The following is a 24,763-nucleotide window of genomic DNA, read 5'->3' on the forward strand; positions in this document are numbered from 1 at the left end:
ACTTAGCATTTCTGACTGGCCGTTGGCCATCTTCATTTGGAGAAAACAAAATTTCACATACAACGGCTTGCCACTTGGTGGCAGTGTACAGGATGATGCACTAGTGTCCACTGTAGTGGGTGATGTGCAACTATGCCATCAAAACCCATGCATATGCAAGAAAATGGCTTTCTGAATAGCTGTGACCTCTATGCATGGATCAACATTGATAATAATAAGAAATGTTTCTTGAGCACCAAATCAACGTATTAGAATGATTTCTGAAGGATCATGTGACACTGAAGGCTGGACTAATGATGCTGAAAATTCAGCTTTGATCACAAGAATAAATTCCATTTTAAAATATATTCAAATAGAAAGCAGTTATTTTAAATTGCAATAATATTTAACAATATTGCCATTTTACTGTATTTTGATCAAATAAATACAACCTTGGTGAGTATAAGAGACTTCTTTCTAAAACATTAAAAAAAATCTTACCTACCACAAACTTTTGAACACTAGTGTGAATCAAATAATGTTACCAAGTTCAGTATTCATGATTTCCCCCCCACCTGCTGATTATATTAATAGTAAGTCCAGGGAACTGAAAGGGCACCAAATCCAAAAACGTTCAGGTGAAACAAAAAAATAATGTATAACCACCATCATTTGCCTTTGTTAAGAGAGTATTCACTGACAGCACAATTGCTGAGACTGCTTACCCCTCCAAAATTATGATGTCCAATCAGTGTGCCAGCTCAAGTAACATTGTCCCCGTACGTTTTCCAGGCAAGCGGTTGTTCATGGGGATTGACTTTGTATGGTGTTTAGCCTGGCACAGTTATCTCAGCCGCATTCATTGTCAGTTTCTGTAAAGACTCAACCTCCAATGGGGCTCAGAACCTAAATATGCATGGGCACATCACCTCGTGGGCATCCTAATCTCTGCTGGCATCAGACGAGCCAGTGGAATGTCGAGCAACAAGAGACTTCCCTTGATATTGGCAGGTTCGCTGGACCAGACAGTGCAGTTTCCAGTGCTCTGAACACATGGTATCATCAGCACTATTGGGGGCTTGCACTGTAATCCAGTTGGTATCTGAGTGAATTGAAATCCGATCAGCTCTTGAGATAACTACAGAGAGAAATAGTTGGAAGAGGGGACCGGGTAGCAAGCAGAGGACAGTGGGAGGGCCGAAGTGAAAGAGGCAAAGGCTGGCAAACAGTTTACATCATTATTCCAGAAAGATCCACAGCTGGCTCGTCTGCCAGGGGCCGTCGGTGTTGCTCTATTTAAGTGCGCAGGCAGAAGAGGCAGCAGTTTTCTGAGTGCTGCTAAGGCCCAGACACAAAATGGACATCGCCATCCAGCATCCCTGGTTCCGTCGCTCCTTCTGGCCATCCTTCTTTCCCAGCCGGATCTTTGACCAGCACTTTGGGGAGCCCATCACTGAGACCGACGTGATTCCCTCACTGTATTACCCACGACCTTCCTTTTTGCGCTGGCCGAGCTGGGTGGACAGTGGCCTTAATGAGGTGAGCTAAAAAACCTTTGCAGCCCATTTTTAGTGACTGTTAAAAACTTTGTGGTTAATCTACATTAAGTTTGTAACATTAGAATTACTGTAGTTAAAAAATGTGTATAATTTGTTACAGTAAGTCACTATCACAGGACCCTGACGCAAATTGGAGGGGTCTTGTATCAACCTGAAGGGGTTTAATTTGCGATAACGGATGGCTATACATTATCCTGTCTGTACTTTTAATAATGTTACATAAATAATTTATGGATTATTTTTATTGTGTTATTTTAAGACATGAACTTCCTTTCATTTGTTATTCTCTGTGTCCATATCTGTTTTATACAGACAGAGAAGAGCTTCATTTAGAATTGTTTTTTTTCTAAACTTCCATGATGATAGTCTGGCACTGTATCTTTAAAAAGCCACACTGAAGCATAGCTGTTATATTTTGCTGATTAAAAACAAAACAAAATAGAAATTTAATTTGGTTATTTAGTTAATTATTTATTCATTCATTTAATTAATGATATGGTTCAATCTCACAAAACTGAAAAGAACTTTTCAGGTCATATTTCACCCTAAAATCGAAAATTAATATACAAATTATTTCTGCGTAAAGAAAGTGAAGCCTGTCTGTAGAAATGTTAAAGATTTTTGCATTGGGACACTGTAATAGAATATTGTAATGTGGAAAACAAAATCTCTGAAATGGACTGGAAAATTAGAATTTCTCTTTTGAATTTGAGGTGCTTTTTGAACTAATTGTGAACATTAGATTACTTAGACAAATTATTACATTTGTGTGTGTCTGTAGATGAAAATGGAAAAAGACCGTTTCTCACTAAATCTGGACGTCAAACACTTTGCACCAGAGGAGCTGTCAGTGAAAATCAATGGAGATTTCATTGAAATTCACGCTAAACATGAAGATCGTCAGGTAAAAACTTACTACATACACAATGAACACTCCCAGCTAACTGGAACGTTCTCAGAACTTTGGCTAACATTCTGGCAATGTTGTGAACAAACGTTCTTCCAGTAACGTTAAAATATTATTCATTCGAAGTTATCTGGCCTTTAATAATGATCTAAAAATGTTTTTTTTTCTAAAACGTTTTATGTTTGTCTAATGTTTCTACTTGTTTCAGAACAATCAGACGACATAATAATGTTCCCATAATGTTTGAAGAATGATAAAATGGAATGTTCCCTTAACATTCACATAATATTTCTAAAACATTTTAAAAACTGGACATTTTGAATGGTTCGGGGAACATTCAGAAAAAAACATATTCATAGCTTAATGGGAATGTTAGCAAAATGTTCTTTTTTGTTAGCTTGGCTGCAACCCAATAACTAAACCTGTGCCATGTGACTGGCTTTATTGTTTAAAATCCACATGTCATCACCAAGACCACTGGCCTTGTTCCACAAGTAAACATTGAGTTAAACAGAGTGAAAGACGGACCATTCGCGTTATCACCTGCTAATAACAATGTTGTGCTTTCCTAGCAGGACGATCACGGATTTGTCTCACGAGAATTTGTAAGAAAATACCGTGTCCCTGCTGGTGTGGATCCGACCTCTGTCACTTCTTCCCTGTCTACTGATGGTGTTCTGACAGTGACAGCCCCACGCAAGCACTCGGACGGCCCGGAGCGCACCATTCCTATCACCCGTGATGACAAGCCTGCCGTGGCTGGGCCTCAGAAGAAGTAAAGCTGCTAGACTTCCATGTTTCAACTTTATGTCCCTTGTCTTCCCCTGTCCCAATGTGCTCCTGCTAAAATACAAGGGAATATCTTAATAGCCCAACATTACTGACAGGCCAAATGTTTATGTTGTCTTTGCTACAGCAGCTAGAGAAAAAACAGTTTTTAGGTTGAAATAACTGTAACGAATTACCTAAACGATTTTCATAGAAATACTGTTTTACAATAAAGTATTGTCTGCTGCTGACGCCACCAAACAAAGGGGCTTTTGTATATCTTGCAGCCTTGACTGCAAGACAAAGTATTTGAGAGTAGGAGTATTTGTCCTTGGTATTTTTTATAACAAAGACAAACAAGCAATAATGGTTCATTGTATTAAACTGAGATGGCAAAAAAATATCATTATTAATGGTGTGATTCGCTGCGCACTGGCATTGTCCTATTCAAAAGGGTGAGAAAAATGTTTATTCTGTTCATCTCTGTATACGTTAAATTGATTTGTTACATCCAGATATCATAATGGCTTTTTTTGTTTTTTTGAAAAGGTAAAATTTATTTTTACTTAAGTGATGGATTCAGGACCAGAGTATATAAGGGGATGTGGATACGTTCTTGAAAAAGTGACACTATTTAATTGTTTTGACCTGATTTGTGGTGTTGAGGCAGTTTATGATACCTTGATGCATTACTTCACACTTTAAAAAGTACACTATGTAACTTTTGTCCCTCTAGTGGTTAAAAACCAAATCATTTTTTAGCGGAAGAACATTGTTTTGGTTGTGCTTCGGCTCTGCGTGACTGTGCGGATGAATATGACCCTTCACAATAGATAATGCTATACAACTCTATTAGAGGGCTACATATGACACTTTATCTGTTCAATGAAATACCTTACTCACCTGAGTAAAAAAACACCATCGCCACGTCACTTTTAGAACATTTCAAATCCCTTAGTTTGTGCCATCTCCAACAAAAGCCAAGCCAATGTTGATTCTTGTTTTATTACGACCTCTGTCATGTTCTCTTTTTGCCAGCAGACACTTCTCTGTTCAGCGTTTTTTTTTTTTAAAAATGGGCGATTCTCTAGAGGTTTAAGATTTAGCGTGCTCAATATCAACTTTTCTCGCTTGTTTTAACAACTAACCTCACCATACATGCATCAAAGTAGCCGGAGCAACTTTTCTCTATTTACGGATATGACAAGACAAGCACAGGCGAGTGATGAATGCATGCAATTTTCTGATAAAACCATCTTGACAGGTCTAAAACAAACACTTATAATAGGCTTACCATAGTGAATCAGGGTAAGACAAAATCACATTTTGGAAGAAGGATTGATTGACAGTTAAACTTTATTTTTGACAACAACAAAAAAAGTTACAAAGTGTACCTTTAAACTTTCTTTCACCGTATTTTTGGGTTCTCATGACAATAGCAGGAGCAGGGCTTTAAAACCCGGGGTTAAATGGGTTTCTGAACCCCTTTGAAATAATAATAAAAAATCAACATTTAAAAATACTGTTAAACAGCATGAATAGCAGGTACATAGTGACATGTTTGTGCTGGGAATGAAACCAAAAGTTTATTAATGCAATGTTTTGAAACCATGGTGTCTATGAGGTCAAATGTCTCCCTAAATAATATTTGAATGTAATTTTGAGCTGGGTGTTTGTGCATGTGAATAAGTGCCAAGAATTTATATTGTTTACAATCACGGAGACTATTTGGTTTCTTAGCAATGGCTCACTTATTCAACAACGGTAAAGCTGCTAATATACCAAACCGTATCAGTCATTTTCGATATGGAAAGCTAATATAAGCAGGCTCTGACAAAGACTTATATCACTACTCACTAAAGTGAAGGGCTAAACTACTGTATTATCCCCACAAGGAGGTATAATTGAGAAGGAACTTTTAAAAACATGGCTTTGAACTGCTTACATTCCTTATTAATCACAGCTGATGCACTGAATTAACTTATTAACATCATGAAATAATGATTAATAAATACTGTGGACTTTCAAAACCAGTGTGACCTCACTTATTTTTCTGAATTCAAAATTAAAAATGTCTTTTCAACAAACTGTATGACAAAATATTAGTAGTCAACTGAGTTTTTCAACTCCTAGTCTTGATCATAACGATAGTTATTTGATATATCACTACAAAATACAGTATGTGTTGGTAGTGAATTGCTCTGCATTTTAAACTCATGTATAGATGCTTGTTGAAATTTCTGACTTTTCACCAGATGAATTGATGTGAATAAGCAGTGCAGTAAAGTACAATGTAATTAAGAAGCAAAGTAATCTAACGTCAAAATGATGGAACATCAGTCATCATGGGTTATGCATATTTTCACGGGTTAATATCACAAAAAAATAGACACATGCTTCAGAAAAATACAACGAAAAGAAGATTTATACATACATATATATATATATATATATATATATATATATATATATATATATATATATATATATATATATATGACTATAGATCACTCACAGAAGTCAGTGCGTGGATATTGAAGCTGATTTAATTTTGTAAGCAGAATTCCTCTGCCAAAGGCTTCAGTTTGTCTCTGTTATCTGCACTGAGGCTCTGAAGTCTCCTGTGCTATTTCTTCTCTACACTGAGGGCCTTTGAAGTCCAGTCTGTAGCAGGAGTTTGGCACACACTTAGTGTGCGGAGGATTCAGTTCTGGTTGGTGGCCAGGGAAGCTTCTTGACTCTCTCTTTGGTGCTGATAGAGTGATAATATCAGGGTCTTTACATAAGCATAATTATTTTGTTGAATTAAAAAAAAATCATCTAAATTACAATAAATAAATAATAAAATTTATTTAAGGAAACCTACTTGTGTAAATCGTCTGAACATCATCTTTCTTATAGCTGGAATAATATGTGGTTTCAAAATAGTGAGAGAACTGTGAGGAGTAACAAATTCAGGATTATTTGATTGTTAAGGAACTGGGATTTGGACACTTAATCAACTCTTAAAAATGCATGATTGTCACTGAATTAGCAAAATATAAAACCAAGTGTCATAGCACAAGAAAGATAGCACAAGCACACCTTCACATCCACAAATATAAGTTTTAAAATGATTAAACAATCGATGTTCAATGTTCAAAATGATGGTGAAATTGATTTGCCCTAGAGAAAAAAAAAAAAAAGCTATACCAAAATCTATTTAAAATAAATGTATTTCATACTAAGTATACTTTAAACCCATTAACATATTTATTGACATATCACTTAAGACTTAGTGATATGAAATTATAATTAAACTTTATCTGGAGTATTTCTTTATTGCACAATGCACATTTATTAATATTATGCCTAAAAAGTGTTTTAATATCACTATTAAAGGTGATAGAGAGGATTTTTTCGTCGACTGAGAATCCAAAGACTGTTACTGAGTTTTTGAAATGAGCGCATACGTAAGAACAACCCCCCTCCTTCACAGCTTATTTCATGGGAACGCCTCCCAAAACTTGTGCACGAGTATTGGAACATGAGTGTTTGTTTACCACCAGCAATTGCTGTGTCATGTTAGTGGATTCATTATGTCGGACTCACCGCAGGTAACTCATAATCTGCAGTTGTTACTCCTGTCTCCTGACAAAAACATTGCATGCGGCGCCTGTGGAGTGTGGAAAGTTACTGGAGCGCGCAGCCACGTTCGTCTCTCACAAGGAACCTCACGGCAGTGATTGACATGCCTGATGTTTTTAAGGCCCTACCTCGTGCACAGATGATGTATATTAATATTATTACTTTCAGTGCACCTAATAAATAGTCTTTTATCAGTTAGTGAAGACAGTTTCAAGTAATATTGCAAAAATGTATAAAACAAAACATCCTCTTTAGCACCTTTAATAAGGATTGTAAGATTTTATCCTGCAAGATATTTAAAGTGTACCTAAAGTATACTTGCAATAGTTCCACTTTAGCACAATCATATATACAAAAGTTTTGGGATGCCTGCCTTTATGTGCACATGAACTTGAATGACATCTCATTCTTAATCCGTAGGGTTTAATATGGAGTTTCCCCACCCTTTGCAGCTATAACAGCTTCAACTCTTCTGGGAAGGCTTTCCACAAGGTTTAGGAGTGTGTTTATAGGAATTTTTGATCATTCTTCTAGAAGTGCATTTGTGAGGTCAGGCACTGATGCTGGCAAGAAAGCCTGGCTCGCAGTCTCTGCTCTAATTCATCCCAAAGGTGTTCTATCGGGTTGAGGTCAAGACTCTGTGCAGGCCAGGCAAGTTCCTCCACATCAAACTTGCTCATCCATGTCTTTATGGAGCTTGCTTTGTGCACTGGTGCGCAGTCATGTTGGAACAGGAAGGGGCCATCCCCAAACTGCTCCCACAAAGTTGGAAGCATGAAATTGTCCAAAATGTCTTGGTATGCTGAAGCATTAAGAGTTCCTTTCACTGGAACTAAAGGGCCAACCCCTGAAAAACAACCCCACACCATAATCCCCCCTCCACCAAATATTACACTTGGCACAATGCAGTCAGGCAAGTACCGTTCTCCTGGCAACAAAACCCAGACTCGTCCATCGGATTGTCAGACAGAGAAGCATGAGTCGTCATTCCAGAGAACACGTCTCCACTGCTCTAGAGTGCAGTGGCGGCGTGCTTTACACCACTGCATCTGACGGTTTGTATTGCACTTGGTGATGTAAGGCTTGGATGCAGCTGCTCGGCCATGAAAACCCATTCCATGAAGCTCTCTACGCACTGTTCTTGAGCTAATCTGAAGGCCACAAGAAGTTTGGAGGTCTGTAGATATTGACTGTGCAGAAAGTTGGCGACTTCTGTGCACTGTGTGCCTCAGCATGCGCTGACCCCACTCTGTGGTTTTACGTGGCCTACCACTTCATGGCTGAGTTGATTTCGTTCCCAATTGCTTCCACTTTGTTATGATACCACTAACAGTTGACTGTGGAATATTTAGTAGTGAGGAAATTTCACAAATGGACTTATTGCAAAGGTGGCAACCTAGCACGGTACCACCACTTGAATTAATAAAATTCATAAATAAATTTTTATTTAGCACATACATATGTAAATGTATTTGTAGTATACTTAGCACAAAATAAATGTATTTAAAATACATTTTAGTATTTATGATTAATAATTTAATAATATGATTAACCACACCTGTGGCTACTCTGTTGAACAACTTATTTCTGAGAAAATCTCTCGGTTTTATATTTTATCTAATGCAATCCAAAAATTTTAAAAGTGACTTACATACGATGCTCTCAGAGTAGTGTTTTACTTAACAAAACCAACCTGGTGCGGAAGGGGGCGTCGTAACGCCACAGTACGGCGAGTGTCGAACCTCTCTTCTGACCAGTTACCAATGAGGGTGGCATTTGAGTAAGAGTCTTCATTCGTGGAGCATCGCCAGCCGTACTGCTGGAATTTCGCCTCATCAGTGAAATCATACCAGACCTCAGACTGCCCAGACGCCCGGAGCATGTGATGAAAAGCAGGGCCGTTTCTTATCCATGAAAACTCCTTGTTTTTATTGGACATCGTCTCAGAATAGAGCCGCTTCATTTTGAGTCAAAAAATGTAAACACTGTTTTAAACAACCTGCAACCATAACAATATACAAAATGCCCAATAACAGTTAACAGTTTTGTTAAAATACATTAAAAGAACTATATTTTTTCTGCCAAGTGATATAGGCTAGTTAATTAGCTTTCTAGCTTTTTAGCTTTTCATTTTACAACTTCGCCATTTTACAACTTGTTAACAGCTGTGACAAGAAAGAACATTATAAGACTTTTAAAATAATGATTTTAAAGTCTTATAATGTTCTTTCTTGTTACAGCCTTTCTATTCTAATGCTTTTAAAGTAATGCTATAATCATTCTCATCAGTAAAGTCACCCTAGACTACCCAAATTGTAATATTTTTTGTAGTCGCTCATAAACGTACCAGTACGGCGCTTTACATTTTATTTACCTAGTTTGAAGTAAAATAATTTGAATTATTTGTGAACATGCACTCACCTTGCTTCAGGAATGCCGAGTAATAAGACGCGAAGCTGACTTTGGTCTCCATGGAAACGCACATGACGCAACTGATCTAGAAACTGATCTATCAGTGGCTTGAAACCAAATATCTGCTGCTAGTTAGTCGTATCGAGGTAAAGGCAGATGTAATCATTTCTCGGTTGAGTAGTAATTGATTTTCTCTTTACCTCTCATTCAGAACTTTTCTTACCAAAACATCACGTGATACTAAGAAACACTGATTACATGCATGAGAAGCAGCATCTCAGTTTTATTCAAACTATTGCATCAATAAGCATATACAGTCTACAGTTACTGTTCTGTATGTTTCCCTTATCTGAAGAGTTGAGTAGCGTAGCGATAATAAATGTAGTAGTGACACACTATAAAGTGCAGAGTGGAATCAATAATCATATTCCAGGTGAAGCATCACACAATCCTAATAGCAGTAGAAGTCCCATTTCTGAAAAGAAAAAAAATATATATATAATTAATCTTACATGTTCCTTGATAGTTTTATTGCATGTATTTGTTCATGCGTCACATTTGTTTTTGTTCAGATACGCACGTCAGTCTTGACCTCAACCTCAGCAGGCATTAAAGCATGTGTCTCTTCAACAACACTGCTGGGGAAGAATCCCAGACGCGCCTCCTGCTCTCCATAATACGACCCTTGAACCTTCACAAACAGTTATCTTCTGTTACACTTTGTGTCTTCATTTTCACAGGGGAAAGCATTTGTTTTGCACATATTACAAGAAAATCATTCGAAATGTTAATGATTAAAATACGGCCATAGAGATGTTTGCAATTCAGATCAGGCTTGTTATAGGCTAGACTGTACTTACACTTCCAGCCCAGAAGAGGTTCCCACGGTCTTTCAGCATGGCATACACATAGACAGACTGGCCTTGCTGGATGTGAATGAAGCGACAGTCTTGCGGGTAATAATCCTGCAGAGCTCTAGCGATGAGAATGGGATCTGTGAATACACAACCACTCCGTTTAGATGTGTTGTTGACACAACACGTCCTACAGTGTGTGGCGTGCTCCTTTTAAAGCTATTCACTGTGAGAAATGATATGATCAAGTCATGGCAACTTCTTTTCTTTAAGTTTGACAAGATTCAACTCAATTTTTCCAAGTCAGTTTTAATATAATTTAAGTTGAAATGACTTGTACAACCAAGTTAATTACTGAAAAACTTAAGTTTTTAAAAAGTTGAAAAAGGTGAATTTTTTTGTTTTTTTTATTTTTTTATTATTTATTGTTATGCATGCAGTTTCTTGGACCTCATATTAACTGGGAGATTAAATACTTGATATTTGAAAATTCATTTTTAGAACTATTTAACATAAAAAGCTATGAAAAAAACTAGTAAATGATGAATAACTAAATGTTGGTGATCAGTTACAGCATCTTAAAATGTACACTTTCTCTTATAACTTCATAAAAACTATAATATAAGGGAAATATGTCAATATTATTTGTAATCTATACATAAAATGAAAGAAATTGTTTTTATTCTTCTTTTTGTACAAAACTGCCCTATTACATAAAAATGAATCGACACATATTTAAAGTCACGGTAACATTATTTTATATATGAATTATTATTACATTTTTTTAAAACAGTATTTATTCATCTTTGTTAACAATAGTTAGTTAAAATACAACTGTTTGTGTTCGCAAGCCCATTAAGTAATAAATAAAAGATACAACTCTTGATTTTATTAATGTGTTGGTAAATGTTGAAATTAAAGATTAAAGTATTTTTCATAGTTAGTTCATGTTAACTCATAAGTGATGTTAACAAATGCAACCCTGATGTAAATCCAAAAGTACATATGCTGAAATGCAAGACTTAAATAAAGTAAAATAAAATAAAAACTATTGTAAAATATGCTGGTTAGCATTACTCACGGCTACACTCTGAATCGGCGCATAGCTTCTTGTCGGAGAGTTTTGGCATCTGCCTGCCAGCCTGAGTAGCCAGTGGCAGGAGGCCACACAGCACCAGGACAAGAGTCCAGTTACGACAGTGTTTCTCCATCTCTGTGTGTCTGATTCTTAGTTTGTCTGAAGAGGACTAAAGCTCAAGTGGGAGGGGCCTAGTTGAGGCCAAGCCCCTCCCATTTTCAGAAGGAAAAAAATGCAACAATCTACTTATATTAACTGTATTTACTTACATATTACACAAGTGATTTGACTTTTTTTTTTTTTTTACTGAACCACAAAATATAACAATCATTGCAAACATAATTATCTAGTTAACAGGGTTTTCTTGTTTTACAGCTACAAGTCAAGATTCTGAGCTGGGCCCATTGCTGTAACTAGCTTCATTCAGGCTCTGCAAGAGAAAAATATGAAAACAGGAAGCATTGCTGCAAGTTTCACAGGCTCTCGCTTGTGTAGATATTACTAATCCTATCTGAATCCACACTCAGTTCATTGTTAGCATAGTGAGGGACACAGCCAGGCCACAGGTCCCATGGTTACAGAGACTGAGGGTTTGCCAGGGTTTGAACAACCCATCCTTTCACAGTGGCAAAAATCAACACTCACATCAATCAACACTCAAAATATTCCTTATGGGCTCTCTGATCCATTTTCATATTTGGATCACCTTTGAATACCATAAGCAGTCCAACAAAGCTACATTTAAATTAGCTTTATGTGAAATCTTGATCATCTCCAGTCATTTATATCTGGCAGCTGGTTTGCATGCAACAGTAGGAACTAAGCTGCTCCCTCCACCATGATGTAGTGAGTGACTTTAACCACAAAGTGGCAGCACTGAGCAGGTTACCTAACAGCCCTTGAATGGGTTCTTTTATGCTGAGAAGGTTTGACATCTGACACTGTGGAAATTATGAATACTTAACTTTCATATTCAATTCTATATATCCTAATTATTGTTAATTTGTAATTCATTTTTCCAGGAGCTCATTGCTTCTACCTTCAATTAAATTGCTAACAATAATTGTAAATTAATTGCCTACATTATTACATTATTAGCTAAATGCATTCTCTAAATTGTAATGTTGACATTCTCTGTAAAGCTGCTTTGAAACGATATGTATTGTGAAAAGCGCTATACAAATAAATGTGAATTGAATCATATACAATGCTTTAAAACGGTTTCGTAACATTATTATAATGATCTTTTGAAGACTCTAAAGCATTTTGTAGTTCTAAAAAATAAGTTTAGAGATTAATTAAAAGTCATAAAAGTTTTAATACTGAATTCTAATTAGAATTAATTGTGTTTAATACTTTATATAAAGAGATAAAGACAAAATGTAAAAAGTAAAACATAAAACACAGTGCTGGCAGGACCAGGAGTAGACATTATCCATTAAGTTTTTCCTTTATCATTTCCTTTAACCCGAAATCTCAACATAATGCATTGTAATTCAATATAAACGTGTAAACATCAATATGAAAAATTACACACTGTGCCTCATTTTTATAAACTTTTGTGTACTACAGGGGGTAGAAAAATAAATAAATAAATAAAATAAATGTGTAAGTGTTTGTGTGTGTGAGTTTTATTTTTAGTTCCAAACTATCTCACCTGAACGTCTGATGTCAGTGACACCTACCCTGTTTGTAGGTACTCGGCTCCTCCCATTAAACCGATGACGCAATGAGAAGGTGTGGCTAAATTAGCTTTACAGCAGCGCTTCCAAGGCGACTAGTAGTACCTCCCTGTCACCTTTCATGCTAAGTTTGGAGCAGGAACTTCCAAGGTAGGAAAAACAAAGCATTACTTGTTCTGAATAGGGACATTTATACTATTACCAGACGCTTTCTGACTTTAAAAGAAAACTATTTTGAATATAACACACTCTTTCAAGTTCTTAAGTCTTTTAATTAAGGCTTTAATTGGAGTGTAGTTGATACGAACTGTTTGGGTTGTTTTAATTACACTACATTAGACTAACGTTGTAGTTGATTCAACAATGTCAGTGTCATAACTACAACATTATGTTAGTAATAACCACTTTAAACAGAGGTTCTGTTTACATGACATCCATTTATGTCATGTTTATGTTTCCTCCATTATAATCACAGACAGGGAAGCAGCCTGTTTAATTCCAGGAAAACACTTTATATATACTGTAATGGTGGTGAAATATCAGCATTTTAGATTTAAGGAGGTCAGAGTCACCTATGTCTCAGACACCTGTGCTCTTTAAAACCTGTTTAGCCAATTGTAAAGGGTGTAGTCACTGGGTCACTGAGGAGTCTTGAATGACTACTGGAATGTGAGAGAAACACTGAAACTTTGTTATGCTGGTCATGTCTACAAAAGAAGCTCCTAGACAACAATAGAAATGTCCCAAGGTAGTTCTGGATAATGTGTTGTTTGTAAGGACACACATGTAGGGAAAAAATCCAAGCTCTTAACAGTCCAGGAGGATTAGATATTGTAAATGAATACACCTATCTACATTGTGTCATAAATTTCAGGGTGAGTTCCAACACAATTGTCACCTGTTCCAACATGTTTTTGTTCATAGGGAGATTTATAAGGAAGATTTAAGATAAAGCAAACAATAAATCAACTGACGATTCCACCCTTGGAGGAACTTTCAGCCTCAAATACACCTTACATGTGACACACACTAGGGTTGATCAGTTTTTGAAGGATATACAAAACCAAGTTCACAAGAAGAACATAACGGGTGTCCGGTGTGTTCTTGTTAAACTTAAAGAAAACCCAGGCATTTAAATTGGGAAAGATGCAGATAAACAACATTTGACTATCAGGACGGTCACTGGGAGTCCTGCTCAGCCGTGAACTCAAGAGACGAACCAATGTTTACATCCAAGAAGGAGAACTTGCCCTCTCCCATCCTGGAGGATTCTTTCTTCCCCTTCTCTTCTTCACACTCTTCCTCCAGTCACCGGATCATGGCTCCTACAATAGGACCAGATGATCTTCTCGCCTCACCTCAGGATGACAGCAGCCCTTCTCTGCTGGAAAAAGACCTGATTTTGGCAGCTGAAGTGGGCCAAGCTTTGCTGGAGAAAAATGAGGAGCTGGCTGCTCAGATAGAGCAGATGGAACGGGAGATGGAGGTATGAATGAGGATGACTTTTGTCAAAAGTAATGGAGTCTCTATAAAGGCCCCTATAACAATAACTACGTTTTAATAATTATTCTAATTCAGTTAATATTGGGAAGTCCATATCACAGCTATAACGATAACACGAAGGAATGATTATCATTAGAATCCCTTTCAGAATTATTTTTTTCCAGTTGGTAAAATGATAAAAACAGTGACCGCCAATCAGAATCCACCTGACTTTAACAAGTCAAGTCAAGTCAAGTCAAGTCAAGTCAAATTTATTTATATAGCGCTTTTTACAATTGGTAATTGTTTCAAAGCAGCTTTACATATTAGAAGCACAGAAAAAAAAAGAGAAGTGGTTAAAAATGAGCTTTACAAGCAAGCGTGGTAATATGTAACATATACAAGATGGTGCTACATTAAGCCAATGTCGGCTGGAACAAGTTCAAGCATTTAAAGCAGCGGACAACATATGGCAACTGGACGCACACTTATAAAAAAACAAAACAAATAAAAAACAAAAAAACATTGTCTGCTGGTGTGGACACTAATATAGTTATTGATATAGTTATTTTTTTGTTATCTTTCTTGGTGTGAGCAGACCTCAAAGGGTTAGTTCACTCATAAACAAAATTTCTGTCATTTATTACTCCCCCTCATATTGTTCCAAACCCGTAAGACCTTTGTTCATCTTTGGAAAACAAATTAAGATATTTTTGATGAAATACGAGAGGTTTCTGAACCACATATAGGCAGCAACGTCATTGCGCCTTTCAAGCCCCAGAGAAGTAGAAAAGACATCATTAAATAGTCCATGTGACTAGAGTAGTTTAAAGGTGCCCTAGAATTACAAATTGAATTTACCTTGGCATAGTTAAATAACAAGAGTTCAATACATGGAAATGACATAGAGTGAGTCTCAAACTCCATTGCTTCCTCCTTCTTATATAAATCTAATTTGTTTAAAAGACCTCCGAAGAACAGGCGAATCTCAACATAACACCGACTGTTACGTAACAGTCGGGATCATTAATATGTATGACCCCAATATTTGCATATGCCAGCCCATGTTCAAGGCATTGCACAAGGGCAGCCAGTATTAACGTCTGAATCTGTGCACAACTGAATCATCAGACTAGGTAAGCAAGCAAGGACAATAGCGAAAAATGGCAGATGGAGCAATAATAACTGACATGATCCATGATAACATGATATTTTTAGTGATATTTGTAAACCGTCTTTCTAAATGTTTCGTTAGCATGTTGCTAATGTACTGTTAAATGTGGTTAAAGTTACTATCGTTTCTTACTGTATTCACAGAGACAAGTTGTCGTTATTTTCATTATTAAACACTTGCAGTCTGTATAATTCATAAACACAACTTCATTCTTTATAAATCTCTCCAACAGTGTAGCATCAGCGGAGCATAGCCTCAAACTCAGAATCAAATGTAAACATCCAAATAAATACAATACTCACATAATCCGATGTGTGCATGCAGCATGCATGACGAACACTTTGTAAAGATCCATTTTGAGGGTTATATTAGCTGTGTGAACTTTGTTTATGCAATGATAGAGTCGAGAGCTCGGGAGGGGGTGGAGAGCGCGAGCAATTAAAGGGGCCGCAGCCTGAATTGGCGCATTTATAATTATGCCCCAAAATAGGCAGTTAAAAAAATTTATAAAAAAAAATCTCTGGGGTATTTTGAGCTGAAACTTCACAGACACATTCAGGGGACACCTTAGACTTATATTACATATTGTAAAAAAACGTTCGATGGCACCTTTAACTAATGTTATGAAATGACGAGAATACTTTTTGTGCGCAAAAACAAAACAAAAGTAATGATTTATTCAACAATTCCATCTCCTCCCTGTCATTCTGTTTACATTCAGCGCTTCCAGGATCTACTATGTCGACTCATTATCGGCCGGCTCCTGCGTCAGCATCACACGCATTTATCATGCTGCTCATGTGAACAGCGTCGGTCAATTCTGAGTCATAGAACCTGGAAGCGCCGAACGTAAACAGCGTAGGAGAATGACACAGAAGAGATATTGTTGAATAAAGTCATTATTTTTGTTTTGTTTTTGCGCTCAAAAAGTATTCTCGTCGCTTCATAACATTAAGGGTGAACCACCGTAGTCACGTGGTTCACCCTTATGGGTTTGGACTGACAAGAGGGTGAGTACTTGATGTCAGAAATTTCATTTTTGGGTGAACTAACCCTTTAAGTCTATACAGTTACCATCTAAACTGTTGGGTTTTTTTTTTTGTTTTTTTTTAGCTAAGTGAATTTTTAGAATTTAATTGAAATATATTTTATATACTGTATTGAAATTTGTCTCTATGATGCTGTACACATACATGATACATTGCTACTACTTCAAGTCATTATATGAATAAGAAGAGTAAATAACGGCAAATATTTTAAATTAAATCCATTGTATAACACTACAAAACATTTAAAAGAACCGTCAAAATAATACCTAAAACCTTTCCTGGCTTTACATCCCAAAATGTGTCTATTTTACTTTTACATATTATTATTTATTATTGTAATGGAAAAATTATTTAAAAGATTTTTATAAATTAGATGTACACTAACGTTCAAAAATGTGGTGTCAGTATTTTTTATTAAAGTCCCCCTGTGGTGAAAATCAAGTTTTTAATGTTGTTAATATGTCTATGTGGTGTTTTTAATATCCTTTAAGATAAACCATGTCAAATTCATAAGTCAACACCATTGCTGAGTATTTTGTCTTTAAAACTGCAGTGATCTAAAGTCAAAAATGGGGTTTGAAATCGCTGGTGTTTCTTACATCACAAACTATTTTGTAACCAATCACGTCAACACCAGCGATTTCAAACCACATTTTTGGCAGGCTTTAGCATATCATTAACTCTGAAGCAATGGAGTCGAGTAACATTAGCAATACATTATTAGCTGTTTGATCAATGTAGTCAAGCAAAAGGCTAATCATTAATTACCGTTATGTGTCCGACTTTGTAAAAAGCGATACCATTGTGCAGCTAGTTGACTGAATGGATCTCTGAGCTTGTGCGAATGAGTGTAGGCGGGGCTCATTAGCATATTCATAGATTTGCATATACTAAATGAAGCAAGGGTGTAGAGTTATATTCAAGCTATTTTAAGGCATGAAGATTTTTTTTTCACCGTTAAAAAAATTTGAACATATCATTTTGGTGATCAAAAATGAATTTTAAGGGATAAAATGATTGACTACAGGGGGACTTTAAGAAATTAATACTTTTACTCAGAAAGGACCCAAATGTTAAAGCTACACACTGGCAACAGTTTACTAGAGGACTTGCCTGAAAAGAAGTTCAAGAAATAAAAATAAAATACTCTTGATTTTGAGTGTTTATATTTTCTGCGTAGTGAAATGGTTACGTAAGAAACAGTAACAGTAATAGTTTATTGTGGCTTCTTCATTCAGAAGGTGTTTGTGCAGGTCCCAAATAGTGTTTTGGCTTGTTAAAACAGCAGAACCCTTTTTGGTGCTTAGTAGATTCTGTTATGTAGTTACGTTATACCCATTATACCACCTAAAACAGGTGAAAAAATACCTTCAAGAACCTCAAAATAAACAAATCAGCATAAAAGGCCATTTAGGTAGATATGATTCTATGTCGATCTTATTACATCATTAAGGAACTCTTTTAAAGTGTGTGAATTACAGACAAAGTTTGATGTGCAACAGGCTACGCAGCAGGAGAAACACATGGTGCAGCGACGTCTGGAGGTGCGGGACCTCGAGGCAAGTCAGCGGGAAGCAGAACTACAGGCTGACATCACAGCATTGCGTGCGCAGTTGGAACAAAAACACGTTCAGAGTCGTGACCGGCGCCGTGAGGAGAGCGAGCAACTCACTCAGCTGTCCAACCACAACCAAAAACTTGTGGAACAGCTGGCAGAGGTGACCAATCAGAAGCTTTAATTCCCCAGTTTCCTGGTTTTAACAACTTCTTGCAAATTTTTTCAGAGGCATTCAGCTGTAGTGGGTGGATGTGTCTAGTGACGTAGTAACACTGATAAAGTTAAATACACGGCTGGAATGTAGATCAGTGGGTTTAGGCATCTGTCTAATGTCAGAAGCAGTCAGAGATGATATTTGACTACATATAAGCCTTTTCCCCTCTTTCTTTCATCCAGGCAGTGGCTTTAGAGCACACTTTGCGCACTGAGCTTCGTGGTTTGAGAGAAGAAATGGAGGATACAAGTTTCAGCAAATCCATAAGCTCTGCAAGATTGGACAGTCTGCAAGCAGAGGTATAGACAGAAAGTTGTGATCCAAAGTAGTAATAGTGCTCAACATAAATGACTACACCCCCTTTGAAAAGTAACATTTTAAACAATATCTCAATGAACACAAAGACAGTTTCCAAAATGTTGACAAGACTAAGTTTAATATAACATCTGTTTAACTTATAACATGAAAGTAAGGTTAATAATATAACTTAGAGAACCAAATTTTCAGTTTTACTCAAATTATTGTGATGCAAAAATGAGTACACCCCACTGAAAGTCTCTGGAGCAAAGCTAAATTTTAGACTACAAATGTCTAATTTAACAAGAATTCAACCACAGGTGAGTCTAATTATTCATTACACAGGTGTCCAGCAGACAGTTGACTATAAAAGGGTGTTAAAACCCCTTTCCATTTCATGCTGTCAGCAATGGCACCACATGGAAGAGAAATGACCTGAGACCTGAGAAAGAAAATCATTTCTTTACACCAGAAAGGTGAAGGCTACAAGAAGATCAGCAAAGCTTTACTTATCAGTCAGAATACTGTAGCAAAAGTGGTACAGAAATTTTAAAAAGATGGAACTGCAACCATCTCACAGAGACGTCCAGGTCGTCCCTGGAAGTTAAAACCTCGACAGGAGCGTCTTCTGATGAGAAGGATTGAAGAAAATCAGCATGCAAGGACACTGCAGTTATCTAAAGAAGTAGAAAGCCAAACTGGGATGACTATTTCCCGTGACACAATACGGTGTTCACTGCAGAGGAATGGCATGCATGGGTGCCGTCCACGAAAGAAGCCTCTCCTAAAGCCCAGGCACAAAAAAGCCCGCCTAGAGTTTGCCAGGACCCATGCTGACAAAGATGAAGACTACTGGGACTCTATACTCTGGAGTGATGAGACCAAGATAAATGTTGTTGTAACTGATGGCTTCAAAACTGTATGGCGTCGCAAAGGTGAGGAAAACAAAGAAAAATACATGGTGCCTACAGTGAAACATTGGGGTGGCAGTGTCCTTATGTGGGGCTGCATGAGTGCTGCTGGTGTCGGAGAGCTGCATTTCATTGATGGCATCATGAATTCACAGATGTACTGCTCTATACTGAAAGAGAAGATGCTACCATCACTCTGTGCCCTTGGTCGTCGTGCACTTTTCCAACATGACAATGATCCTAATCACACATCTAAAGCCACTGATGGATTTCTGAAGAAGAACAGGGTGAAAGTGATTCAGTGGCTCCTGATCTGAACCCAATCGAACACCTATGGGGAATTCTGAAGAGACAAGTTGAGCATCACTCTCCATCCAGCATCCAGTCTCTAAAAGAGGTCATTCTTGAAGAATGGAAAAAGATAGATGTTGCAAAATGACGCCAACTTGTTCACTCCATGCCTAGAAGACTTGGTGCTGTCATTAAAAATCTTGGAGGCCATACAAAGTACTTGATATAGTAGTTTTTGTTGTGGGGTGTATTCATTTTTTACATCACCCTAATTTGAGTAAAACTGAAAAATGTGTAATCTAAGTTATATTACCAACCGTACTTTCATGTTATAAGTTAAACAGATGTTATATTAAACTTAGTCTTGTCATCATATTGGAAATGGTTTTTGTGTTCATTGAGATATTGTTTAAAATGTTACTTTTCAAAGGGGGTGTACTCATTTATGCTGAGCGCTGTATCTGCCGAGCCAATTAATCGGCTGATATTTTAAGATTATCAACTTTGATTTATGGCAAAATAATCAAAGAAAGTTTGTTGATTCACTGTTTCTGTCTATTATTTTTCACTAATCTTGTACCATAGAACAGGGTCCTGAAAGAGCGCTGTATTCGTATGGATGAACGACTGAAGTCAACTCAAGAAGACAACGACCGGCTTAGATCTGAGAGGGATGAATTAAGAGAGAGGGTGATTGAGCTACAGACCAGCTTGAAAGATAAAGAAACTGAGGTGAGGAGGACATTCCTGATGATGGAGAGCAGAAGGAGAGAGAGGGAATCTGTGTGTAATTGTCATATAAATACCACATATAAATATAATTTACTCACTGCAATCAACATAAGAACTAAATTGTAGCATTTTGTGAAGCTGCACCAGGACTTGTCCTCATCTACTGTACATACACCCATTTCCAGTACTTTTGGGAAGTCCATTTCATGCTTTTAAGTCCTCCAAAAATAATGAAGCACTAGTAAAATATTCACTACCATTCAAAAGTTTTTTTTAGAATTTACAATAAGGTCGCATTAGTTCATGCAACACAACATGAACTAACAATGAATAATATATTCTTACAACATTTCTTACCCTTTGTTAATGTTAGTTAATAAAAATGTTCATGTTCATGTTAGTTCACAAAGCATTAACTAATGTTAAGATATAATTTTGATCTTAATGTATTAGTAAAGGTTGAAATTAACATTTACTAAGATTAATAAATGCTTTAGAAATATCGTTCACTGTTAATGTTAATGTAGTTAACTAATGTTAACAAATGAAACCTTATTTATTTATTTTAACATTATATTTATTGGGATTTTTTTTTTTAAATAATATAAAATACAAAATACAAATTGGTCTGAATAAATCTTTTCCATGCCACAACCCTATATCACACCCCAAACCTCCCTCCCACAGTGCCACAATGAAACCTTATTTTAAAGTGCTACCGAATTTGATACATTAGATTGATCAAAAGTGACAGTAAAGACTTTCCAAATAAATGTTCTTTTGAACTTTCTATTCATCAAAGAATCATGAAAAAAATATTAATCAGCAGCACAACAACAAATTAACCAAATAACCCAATAAAATGCATTTTAAAACATCACAAAACAATAAAAAAAACTTAGGTTAAACAATAAGGTTCATTAGTTAACATTAGTTAACTACATTAGTAACATGAACAAACTATGAACAGCTGTATTTTTATGAAATAACCTTAACAAAGATAAACAAATACAGTAACAAATGTATTGCTCATGGTTAGTTCATGTGAGTTAATACATTAATTTTAATGAATGAACCTTATTGTAAAGTGTTACCAATAATACATTTGAAAAACATTTTAACCAATCGCATCTAAAATTTAAAACTTCTAAATAATCTTACCAACCCCAAACCTTTGAACTATAATCTATATTTCTTGCAGAAGTTTTTATTTAGTCTGAATATATGGGTATTTTTAAATGGCATGTCAATGGAAAAAGATGTTGCAGTTATAACATTTACCAGCAGGGGCTAACTGGACTATGCTAACCAGCCAAACCTTGACCCTTAAACCTTAACAATTATTGGGATGGGAAAAGCTGACTGTAGATCAGTGGCACCTCCATTCCATCGTTGCACAAATAACATATCTTAATAAAAAAAGGGATTATAATTTTAAATGTTTAATATATTTTATTGTCATATAATTTGATTTTTATTTTCTAAAAATAACTTTGAGCTTTTTTTGATCCACTTCAAATGTTGACTACTATAGTATAAATATGGGTACTATGAATGTAATTAGGACTTCTTATATCCGCCATGTTGTTATTGTCACATGACCTACCAGCATCAGTTGCGTCACTTCTATTGATTAATCCTCTCCCGTGGCTTCATAAGATAGTAAAGTGTCCATCGAATCTCGGAGGAAGTAGTGGGTCATCTGGGTAATTTTCACCTACTGTTTTTCGGACAAACTACTCTATTGGCATAATGTGTTTTTGCACACTGTGTCGTAAAGAAGTATTCGATTTCAGACGCAGCGTTAGAAAATCCACTGGATATAGTGTACTAAATGGCCATCGTGACATACTATTATCTGAATCACACTAAATTTAGATGAATTGGGAATTGGGCATCCTAGGTTTCATGGCACAGCTTTGACTGCTGGTCAGGTTTCGCTGGTCAGAGTCCATCCACCCTTAGAGAGTTTCAGCCTGGGTGTCTCTGGCTCTTTCACAGCTGGAACAGGAGCACAGCACAGTGTTTCAGCTTCGAACGGTCAACCGTACCCTACAGCAAAGGGTTCAAGCCTTGGGAGAAGAGGCCAGTCTGGGGGAGGCTACCTGCTTCCCTTTGTCACTTCAGAGTGAGATCCAACAGTCCCAGGTAGCTCTCAACCCCTGCTTAGTGAAAAGATAGGTGTGCATGCTTCAGCATAGCTTGTAGCAAATGTTTACAGCACTGCATGTAATGTGAATTGACTATCGACTATCTTTGGGTTTTAAGAATGTAAGTGCTTGTTTCTCTCCTGACCCAGCTCTCCTTTTAGATTGGGCAGATCACTTTCTATTTCTGCTGACTGGTTGTTTTCATTTTGATCTCCAACAGGCAAAAGAAACCATTTTAGCCCATTCAGCCATTCTGCAAGAAAAAGAAGAAGAGATTCAGAGGTTACAGAAAGAGGTTAGCTACATAATACGTTGACATCACAACAGCATGCTTGTAGATAGAGTTTTCATCTAAGGTGATGTTTGATGTTTTGTTCTTTCCTCAGCTGCAGTCCAGAGAAACTGAATTAGAAGGGCTGAGGGAGGAGGTAAAGCCATTTCGTAACAGTCCTGGTAAACCTTCTTATAGGTAAGAACTGGATCAAAGTGCCTTTCAGTGGGTTTGCTCTCTGTATGTCATATTTAATGCCTGAGATTAAGTGATAAGCTAATGTTCTGTTATGAATGGGGGACATTTTGCATAATAGTCTGTGGTCAGCTAGAAATTGACTTTTGTTTTGTCCTACTCAATGTTTTTCTTCCCTCCCATAAGTGTCCTGGAAGAGGAAATCGTTTTGGCCCGACAAGAACGTGATGCACTCAACCAGCAGCTTCTGAACACCATCAGACACAAGGTGGCACTGTCACAGGAGGTTGAGTCTTGGCAGGTTGGTAACTTGTAATTGATTTCTAATTCAGTTTTGATATATCTACTGGATTTTGTTACTAAAGAGTTATGCCCTAGAAAAATCCTAGCATTGTGTTTTGCACAGAAAGTACTACTCACATTTTCTTTAGAAAATTCATGTGCACTATGCATTGCACAGAGAGCCGCCCTTGATGTTTTTCTCGAATACAGAAACAGTATTCTGTGTTTACGGCAATTGTTTGGAGTTCCTCGGGAATTAGTATTAGGACCCTTTTAGATCCTAAAATAAGGAAATGTAAAGGACACACAAACACTGTACTATTGTAAATGATAGTTTGCTCTTTTGCTTTCGTTATCTAACACATTTCTGTTCCAGGAGGACATGCGTCTGGTGATCTGTCATCAGGTTCAACTCCAACAACAAGAGAAGGAAAAGGAAAAAAACAAGGAACAGGCAGGCTTTCAAAGAGGCACACGCACCACCAAGTCGCTGCGTGTACGTGGGGAAGATGGAAGGAAAGGGTTTTTCTCTTCTCTGTTTGGGGGAGACTGACTGGTGGATGAAAAAGAAGGGAAGAGAATACAATAATGAGAGATTTCTAACTTTTGTCTACAAACGGCAATCCGTAAATAATCACCCAAATGTGTAAATAGAAGGAAATCAATTATATTTACTCCATAGTGGCACTATTGCATATTTATGTTTTTCAGTATTTATTCGCAACTTCAAAATTGTAAACAAAAATAAATGTATAGCAACATCAGTGTTTTTCATGATTCTTTTATTGGAGGGGTTAATTATTCTTCAATCATAAAAGAAACTGCCTCCTTAGCACCATTAAAGACAGCATTCAGTGAGGCATTATGCAGCGTTACAGTCAGTAGTATTTCATGTAAACAAAACTTTCACACTCTCAAGCAATGACCGACAATAATAATACCTTTTACGTAAACACATTCACATACTGTACATATGGAAGGAGATGACATGAAAATAAAGCTGGCACAATAAAATTGCATGAATATTTATATCTTTTTTTGTTTGCTTGTTTAGTGTACCAGTAGCCAATATCAGTTTTCAATTTCCAAACATTACTTTTACAAATACTGTAAAAATTCAGTGAAACTTTTCTTTGAACAAAGAATCTTACAACAGTAGGTATGGCCCACACACAAATCTGATCTCACTGTTATTGAGTCAGTTTAAAATTACAGGAAGAGACAGAAGAAACTGAGAATTCCATAGAAGAACTGTGGGAACTACACTACTCTTTTCTAAGTGCTTGTGGGG

General features: G+C 36.6%; 4 protein-coding genes across 8 annotated transcripts; 2 read left to right on the forward strand and 2 right to left on the reverse strand.

Annotated features, from left to right (window-relative positions):
- The first annotated feature begins 884 nt into the window (after window positions 1–884).
- Window positions 885–5,243, forward strand: cryabb (crystallin, alpha B, b). Of its 2 annotated transcripts, none has more exons than XM_048190016.1 (3): window positions 885–1,518; window positions 2,320–2,442; window positions 3,018–5,243. In XM_048190016.1, the coding sequence occupies exons 1-3, from the start codon at window positions 1,336–1,338 to the stop codon at window positions 3,222–3,224; spliced, it is 513 nt and encodes a 170-aa protein (XP_048045973.1). In that variant the 5' UTR covers window positions 885–1,335; the 3' UTR covers window positions 3,225–5,243. The 2 variants fall into 2 exon arrangements, with proteins under 2 accessions (XP_048045973.1, XP_048045974.1); XM_048190017.1 differs by having other exon boundaries at window positions 889–1,518; window positions 3,021–5,243.
- A 498-nt stretch (window positions 5,244–5,741) lies between these two features.
- Window positions 5,742–9,387, reverse strand: lg4h11orf1 (linkage group 4 C11orf1 homolog). Of its 2 annotated transcripts, none has more exons than XM_048190020.1 (4): window positions 9,262–9,387; window positions 8,534–8,797; window positions 6,080–6,149; window positions 5,742–5,965 (listed from the first exon to the last, which is right to left on the reverse strand). In XM_048190020.1, exons 2-4 carry the CDS (start codon window positions 8,777–8,779, stop codon window positions 5,808–5,810), a joined length of 474 nt encoding a protein of 157 aa, XP_048045977.1. In that variant the 5' UTR covers window positions 8,780–8,797; window positions 9,262–9,387; the 3' UTR covers window positions 5,742–5,807. The 2 variants fall into 2 exon arrangements, with proteins under 2 accessions (XP_048045977.1, XP_048045975.1); XM_048190018.1 differs by having other exon boundaries at window positions 8,534–8,839; window positions 9,262–9,385.
- A 126-nt stretch (window positions 9,388–9,513) lies between these two features.
- Window positions 9,514–11,345, reverse strand: mia (MIA SH3 domain containing). The gene is made up of 4 exons (XM_048190021.1): window positions 11,188–11,345; window positions 10,113–10,246; window positions 9,833–9,943; window positions 9,514–9,727 (listed from the first exon to the last, which is right to left on the reverse strand). The coding sequence occupies exons 1-4, from the start codon at window positions 11,315–11,317 to the stop codon at window positions 9,704–9,706; spliced, it is 399 nt and encodes a 132-aa protein (XP_048045978.1). The 5' UTR covers window positions 11,318–11,345; the 3' UTR covers window positions 9,514–9,703.
- A 1,520-nt stretch (window positions 11,346–12,865) lies between these two features.
- bicdl2 (BICD family like cargo adaptor 2) lies at window positions 12,866–24,660 on the forward strand. Of its 3 annotated transcripts, none has more exons than XM_048190022.1 (10): window positions 12,866–13,016; window positions 13,791–14,352; window positions 18,074–18,289; window positions 18,526–18,642; window positions 20,428–20,574; window positions 22,576–22,722; window positions 22,945–23,019; window positions 23,111–23,193; window positions 23,377–23,491; window positions 23,849–24,660. In XM_048190022.1, exons 2-10 carry the CDS (start codon window positions 14,089–14,091, stop codon window positions 24,023–24,025), a joined length of 1,341 nt encoding a protein of 446 aa, XP_048045979.1. In that variant the 5' UTR covers window positions 12,866–13,016; window positions 13,791–14,088; the 3' UTR covers window positions 24,026–24,660. The 3 variants fall into 3 exon arrangements, with proteins under 3 accessions (XP_048045979.1, XP_048045981.1, XP_048045980.1); XM_048190023.1 differs by having other exon boundaries at window positions 12,929–13,016; window positions 14,175–14,352; XM_048190024.1 differs by lacking the exon at window positions 22,576–22,722.
- The last annotated feature ends 103 nt before the right edge of the window (window positions 24,661–24,763 follow it).

This window comes from Megalobrama amblycephala, linkage group LG4, assembly GCF_018812025.1.
Source record: "Megalobrama amblycephala isolate DHTTF-2021 linkage group LG4, ASM1881202v1, whole genome shotgun sequence".
Taxonomy (NCBI): Eukaryota; Metazoa; Chordata; class Actinopteri; order Cypriniformes; family Xenocyprididae; genus Megalobrama; species Megalobrama amblycephala.

Coding starts and splice junctions, on each gene's coding strand:
- cryabb (XM_048190016.1), top strand. CDS start 1,336: ATGGACATCGCCATCCAGCATCCCTGGTTCCGTCGCTCCTTCTGGCCA. Junction 1,519..2,319: donor TGGACAGTGGCCTTAATGAG/GTGAGCTAAAAA, acceptor GTGTGTCTGTAG/ATGAAAATGGAAAAAGACCG. Junction 2,443..3,017: donor CTAAACATGAAGATCGTCAG/GTAAAAACTTAC, acceptor GTGCTTTCCTAG/CAGGACGATCACGGATTTGT.
- lg4h11orf1 (XM_048190018.1), bottom strand. CDS start 8,803: ATGAAGCGGCTCTATTCTGAGACGATGTCCAATAAAAACAAGGAGTTT. Junction 6,150..8,533: donor GACGCCCCCTTCCGCACCAG/GTTGGTTTTGTT, acceptor TACTCCTCACAG/TTCTCTCACTATTTTGAAAC. Junction 5,966..6,079: donor TGTTCAGACGATTTACACAA/GTAGGTTTCCTT, acceptor TCACTCTATCAG/CACCAAAGAGAGAGTCAAGA.
- mia (XM_048190021.1), bottom strand. CDS start 11,317: ATGGAGAAACACTGTCGTAACTGGACTCTTGTCCTGGTGCTGTGTGGC. Junction 10,247..11,187: donor CGCCGATTCAGAGTGTAGCC/GTGAGTAATGCT, acceptor GTGTATTCACAG/ATCCCATTCTCATCGCTAGA. Junction 9,728..9,832: donor AGGTTGAGGTCAAGACTGAC/GTGCGTATCTGA, acceptor TTTTCTTTTCAG/AAATGGGACTTCTACTGCTA.
- bicdl2 (XM_048190022.1), top strand. CDS start 14,089: ATGTTTACATCCAAGAAGGAGAACTTGCCCTCTCCCATCCTGGAGGAT. Junction 23,020..23,110: donor TTCAGAGGTTACAGAAAGAG/GTTAGCTACATA, acceptor TTCTTTCCTCAG/CTGCAGTCCAGAGAAACTGA. Junction 23,492..23,848: donor AGGAGGTTGAGTCTTGGCAG/GTTGGTAACTTG, acceptor TTTCTGTTCCAG/GAGGACATGCGTCTGGTGAT.